The 6,461-nt window shown below is 33.2% G+C and overlaps 1 protein-coding gene across 1 annotated transcript; it reads left to right on the top strand.

Moving 5' to 3' along the window:
- The first annotated feature begins 351 nt into the window (after positions 1-351).
- LOC110039339 (cyclin-D5-2-like) lies at positions 352-2,363 on the top strand. The gene is made up of 5 exons (XM_020744372.1): positions 352-812; positions 898-984; positions 1,071-1,362; positions 1,468-1,601; positions 1,679-2,363. The coding sequence occupies exons 1-5, from the start codon at positions 519-521 to the stop codon at positions 1,865-1,867; spliced, it is 996 nt and encodes a 331-aa protein (XP_020600031.1). The 5' UTR covers positions 352-518; the 3' UTR covers positions 1,868-2,363.
- The last annotated feature ends 4,098 nt before the right edge of the window (positions 2,364-6,461 follow it).

Raw genomic sequence — 6,461 nt, 5'->3', positions numbered from 1 at the left:
CACTACTATGAAACAGTACCAAAACAAAAATTAATGTGATGAAAGACATGCTTATTTTGTACTTGTGCCTTCTCATAATAAAAAACACAAATTTCTTGTGCACATGGGAAGTAGGACCACTAGGGACTGAATTCAAGTTAAAATTTTCAAATGCAAAAAAAATAAAAGTAGGTTGAATGATACAAAACATGCCTAGATCAGATAATAAGGCATAAGAGTTCAAATTTTCACATGAAAAAAAACTTTAAAAAATGAAATTTAACTGATCTCTTGTTCCATATAGACAAGGAAACAAATTATACCGAGGAATACTCATCTTTATGTAGAGCTGCTCCAAAAAAGTACTGCGTAGGAAGCTTTTTCTGGGAAAAATAAAAGGCAAATAATGTGCACAATTTGAACCAACTCTTTGCTTTTGCCCGGAAAGAATCAAACTCACATCTTTCATCCCTAGCCGTCCATCTCAAATCTGATGGCCTCAGCTACAATGTAAGAAAGGCTTCATTGGAACAGTATAAATGGAGTTGTGTGTTCAGATATTGCAAAAGAAAAGAGCAACAATGGAAGGCTCTGCTTGCTCTCTTCCCATAACCACACTCATCTGCCATGAAGACCAATCTTTCTCTATTGAAGATGAGGAGATAAAAGAGCAGGAACTGCTTCAGCCTTCTTTTGACTCCTTGCATTTATTAGATACAGAGGAGGACTACATAGAGATTCTAATATCCAAAGAAAACAACACTGAATGCACATATATTGAGTTCCTTAACAACAAATGGCTTCGCTGCGAAGCAATCCAATGGATTCTAAAGGTTTCTTAGCTTTTAAGATAATCACTTGCACCACACTTTCAATCTTTTCTTATCATTTCTATGATAACTAGTGCTTGCTTCTCAGATGAAAGAATGCTTCGGCTTCAGCCCCCAAACTGTGTTCCAGGCAGTCTGTTATTTTGATCGTTTTTTGATGAGACGAAGCATTGATGTAAGCTAAAAAAGCTTTTTTTTTTTTTCTTTAAAACCCATGTCTTTTTACTTCAGTATTTTTTTTAAAGTTCGCATTTTTTTCAGGATGAGAAGTCTTGGGCACGACAGTTGTTAGCATTAGCATGTCTGTCATTAGCAGCAAAAATGGAGGAAGTTAGTTCTCCTGCATTAATGGATTATCAGACAGGACAGTGCTGTTTTGATTCCATTACTATCCAAAGAATGGAGCTCCTTGTCTTGAGCACATTGGATTGGCGCATGAGCTCAGTGACTCCACTTCCTTATATTAATTACTTCGCTAATAAGCTCTATGGCAAGAACTTTTCAAAGGAGTTGCTCTCAAAATCCATCAGTTTCATATTTTCAATCCTTAAAGGTGTGGTTTTGTTAGTTATTTTGCATTTTTCACTCCATATATTTCAGCTTCTATATGTAATTGAGAATCTCTGCATCTATTTGTATATATTATTATCAAAACCAGAGATCAACTTGGTGGAATTTCGAGCTTCAGTGATAGCTGCTGCTGCTGTTCTAGCTGCAACAGATCAGAACTTAACAATAAAAGCTCTAGAGTCTAGAATGAAATTAGTTTCCTCTTCAGGACTTCTGGAAACAGTAAGATAAAAGCATTCAGTTTTAAATGGATGGGAAAAGTATAAAATTACTAATGTTTTAAATCTAATTTACTTCAGGAACTTGTATATTCATGCTACAATCTGATGACTTGGGAATCGAATAAGAGGTCAATAATATCAAATTCACCTGATTCCTCCGAGCTGTTAGAATCAACCATAGACAACTTTGTTGATGTCAGCTCCAGTTCCTCCATTGCTAGCAATAGCAATAAGAGAAGAAAGTTGCAGAAGTTTCAAATTGATTAAAGTGCACTTTTACACATACTTTCATGTGTCAATAGAGCCTGGTGCAGTTTTTTTAGCACTACATAAGATGTGTCTTGTTTTAAGAAAAAAAAAAGAAAAGCTGACTGAAGAGGTAAGAAGAAAAAAAAAAGGCTGAAAGGCCAACAAAAACTGAAGGGAATAGTGTTTGATTATGAGGTTAAGGTCCACAAATCTTATCATTCATTCATGAATTTATTTCTGAAATGGTGAGTGGGCTGAGTGCTTTGACAGTCTCATGACCTCCTCTGATGAAGTTTTGTGGCTGCTTTGGATGCTTTCTTTTCTCTGAAAAGGTTGGAGATGTCTTTGAACACAGTGTTTTGCCTGTGCTTGGGGTTGCGTTTGCAGTGTAAAAAAGATTTATTTGATTTGATTTCTTTTGGATCTTCTTGGAAAAGGAAAATGGTGCTTCCTGTGCTCCCTTTTTAGGCATCAAATCACAAATATGCTTTTATAGCAATCCTTTATTTTCATTCAGCACCTTTCATTTTTGCAATAAAAGATTCTGTTTCAACAATCTGAATGTTAATTTAATGCTTGTAATGTGCAATTCAATCCTATGATGAACCTTAAGCTCTTTAACTCTTGTGCATGGGTTTGCTTGTTTTTTGACTTGGGATCGAAAAGGAGATGTTCTGTAGCACCTTTGAATAGGATTTGTCGTCGGATTTATGAAATCTCATCAAACTCAAAATTGTATGAATTCTACAGATTTAAGAGCCAAAATAGATATCTTTTTATATTTATGTGTGTGATGGATTTTTTTTCCTCCATATAAGGATAATCTTATTTCACTTCCAACTAAATTTAGAAGTTCTATGACTATCAAACATTGGATTAAAGAAATTCATTATCCTTAACACCACAAAACTAAGCCATAAATTCAAAAATATTTTAGATTATTAATCATCAATCAGATGCATCAGTTTTCAATTAATGATTCCAATAGCATGGAACATAACTGTGCTTTTAAATTGCAATACCTTCCAAATGACTCAAAATTAAACGCATAACTAGATGATGATATACTGCATGCATCAATTAACTTTTTCTTAATTAGGATCTTTTCTAGTAAAAATATTTCTTATAATTTATGAGCAGAGCCTGGATGTATCTGGACTGCACAAAATACACTTATAACACATACAACATATATAATTTGACAAATCTTTCTCCAGAGAAACTCACATAAATACCTATATATATATATATAAGATTGATAAATATGATGATTTCAAAGATGAACTTTCTTGGAAGTAAGCGGGAGGTGTCTTGCTAGCTGGATGTGTCGGCAGCAGTAAACGAGAAAATGATAGAAAAATAGGAGGGCTTGACCAGTGCAGTTCGAATTTATGCAGGCCATTGTTATGCTGTGCTCTGCTCATATCCGAAGAGCTGAACCATCTCTTTTACGCCCCCAAATAAATAGAAATCAGTAAACAAAGCTCGGCTGTCTTCAAAGCCCAAGAAGAAAGATTTGAAGTCGGATATATCTAGCTTTGACCCGGTCAACATTTCTACTTTTATAGCCTTCAGTGAAATGATGATCCCTGTCTTGTTGTAGATCATGTGAAGCTAAGCCATGGATTAAAGAACAATGCCTATTTTATTTATTTATATGTTGAATGCTATTTAGGACGTAGGGTCGGTATTGTTCGTGAATACATGTAACCGAAGAAAAGACGTTGTATTTTTGCCGGTTAATAACAGATATTGTTAGTACGACAACTATCTTCGATATCTGGGTGAAGGTCCGTTTGAGGCGGCGGTGCAGTTGAGGTGCGACACTGCACCGTAGTTCTGTCTGTCTTGGTAAACTGCATTTTGACAGTGTTTTTAAAAGGTTACTGCTGAAATCTGCATTTCTCCACCGGTCTTGGCTAGGTGTGGTGGCAGTTTTCTAGCTGCGGTATTACTTTTTCCAAAAAAAAAAAAAATAGACACAAAAACTTTTTGAACATAAGATTATTTTTCAGCAATTTCGTAGCTGTTTTTTAATAAGTTGTAGCTGCCTCAAACAGACCCAAAGTTCCCAATGTCAAGCGACGTCTTTAACAAGTGATTTAAGGGCGTACTTATAGGTCATGATGAGTACCTCAAATTGCTACTCTCCTATAGGAATGCTAGTTATTTTCTCGACGAAGATGGAAATGATCGTATCAACTGTTCTGGCAAAAAGGACTCAATTCAATCGTTTTGACAGACGAGCTTGATCTGTGTTGCTCACAGTTTAGTGAGAAACTTCGGCATTTGCTCACAGTTTAGTGAGAAAATTTTTTGACAAAAAATTTCATATATCTGTATTTGTGCATACATTATTTATTTTTATTTATTTGTTTGTTTTTTGTTGATGAGAAAAATGGGTTGGTGCCTCTTAAAGGAGGTTGCAGCTTATCATGTGTTGCTGACATGTTGCACCAACTGAAGTTTATGGAGATAATATGGGTCCCTTTGTTTTACCTTCTTTTGCATTTATAAAATCCACGCTTAATTTGTTTTGAGACTTCTTGTTTAAAATTTGAACCATTTACATAGACACCACCCAATTCCTATGTATTTGTACTATCTAACTCTTAAATTTTACTTTTTACATTTATACCATCCAAATCTTTCATACCACATCATAAAAACACCCATTTTAACTATTGAAATGTGAAATGCATCTTTTCATGCATAGGTAACATGGTATGCATGTAAAAATTTAAAGTATATATGGGGTTTTAGATATGTAAATACATAAAGATTGAATGGTATGTATGTAAATCTTTCAAGCTTTTTAAATGTAGTGCAACATGTGTAATTGCACATTTTCTTAGAAATTTCTTTTTCTTTTTGAGTAAATTACACTTCACCCCAAGAATGATTTGCTTTATTTGCACTTTATTTTCTTTTTCTATTATTATTTTCTTACCCATATACGCTAAGGGTGCGCTTGGGGCAGCTTGTGCGTTTCAGGATATGCTGTTTATCCTGAAACGCGGCCCGCGGGCGGGCCACATGGTTCAACCTGCAGACTGAGTTTAGTGTAAAAACCCAAACACGATTTCAAATAAGCTGGCGAAACGAGTGAACCAAACGGTACGCCGCCCGCACTTATAAGCTGCCCCAAATGGGCCCTAAACAACGAAAAAAGACTTCAACCTTTTGTATTTTAAAAACGTACACGTAACCACATGTGATTGAATAATTTATTATATTAATATTTGAATATTTTATTAATGTCTTAAGGGGTGTAAGCATCAATTTGATATTTTATACAAATTAGAACGGGGTTATGTGTGCAAATGAGATTGGCCATAGGGGTTGAAGTGCATTTTGCCTAATAAATGTATAAATGTAGAATGTACGGAAGAATCAATTAACCAGAAGAAAAGAATTTCACATTGATTTTACATTTTTTTTTTAAAAATTGAAAAAGGTATAGAGTAGTTGAAGCAGATGTTTTTCAAAGCTCAATTTAGTTCTATTCATAGTGGTATATATGTAAAAATTAAAGTTCAGGTGTTAGATATGTAAATACATAAAAGTTAAGTAGTATGTATGCAAATATTACTCACTATTTTAAACTTTATTTATTTATTTTGTTTTCTTATGCTATAAATTGATTTACATCACTACGATTAGACAGAAGGAAGGTGCGATGGAATGGCAATGAGTCAACCAATTAGAGTACTATACATGAACTATTTAATCCATAAGAAGTTAGATATTCAATAAAACATTAGCAATAATTCAATAATTTTTTATTTAATGTGAGCTATTTTTCAAATTAAATAAGCATATGAGCTCCAGTTTTTATGTTTCATTTCGAGATTGGAGCCCCTTAATTTAATATATTGCATGCATATTTCTTAATGTGGGATAAGGTTTGACTTAAGAGATGGGAAGATCACTGCAAAGGGCTGTTTGGCATTTTATGTGCTGATGTGGGGGTTTATTAGATATATTCATATTTTTTTGTTTTTTTTTTTTAATTCAGTTTTATATAGAAAAAATAAGAGAGGATAAAATGAAATAAAAAATAATAGGCTTGTCTTATTTGCTCGTGCCTTTGATATCTTGTAATAATTCACTGTTATGCTGCAGGTTACCTTGTCTTGATTTCCCTTGTGAAGTTATAACAGTTTGGTGGGGGTAATACGGTGGCATTTAAGTAAGTATTTGGTATAAAATTGACTTAAATTTTACTTTTGAGCACTTGAATCTTTTTTATGAACTGATTTTTTATTTTTTTTCGTACAACAAACAAATTTTTTTTTTTTTTTTGAAAAAAACTCGAGCCTTTAAGTTCATTTATATTCCCATGAATGTGATGTGCATTGGCTAACACACATAGGATTGTGAACGAGTCAATTTAAGCCAATTCGAATTCGAGCTCAAGTTTAAGCTTACGAGTTTGAATCTACTTACAAGACAACTTGTTTAGCATGAAAGAAAAAAAAAATTATAAATTTAAGTAATTGTTACAATTAAATGATAAATATAATACTTATTTATATGATAATAACAAGAAATTACTTGATATAAAATGTAAACTATTAGTTATTAAATATTATTAATTTTAACATCTTTT

This window comes from Phalaenopsis equestris, unplaced genomic scaffold, assembly GCF_001263595.1.
Source record: "Phalaenopsis equestris unplaced genomic scaffold, ASM126359v1 Scaffold000002, whole genome shotgun sequence".
Taxonomy (NCBI): domain Eukaryota; kingdom Viridiplantae; phylum Streptophyta; class Magnoliopsida; order Asparagales; family Orchidaceae; genus Phalaenopsis; species Phalaenopsis equestris.
The sequence above is the reverse complement of the archived record's forward strand: the minus strand, read 5'-3'. Positions and strand labels throughout refer to the sequence as shown.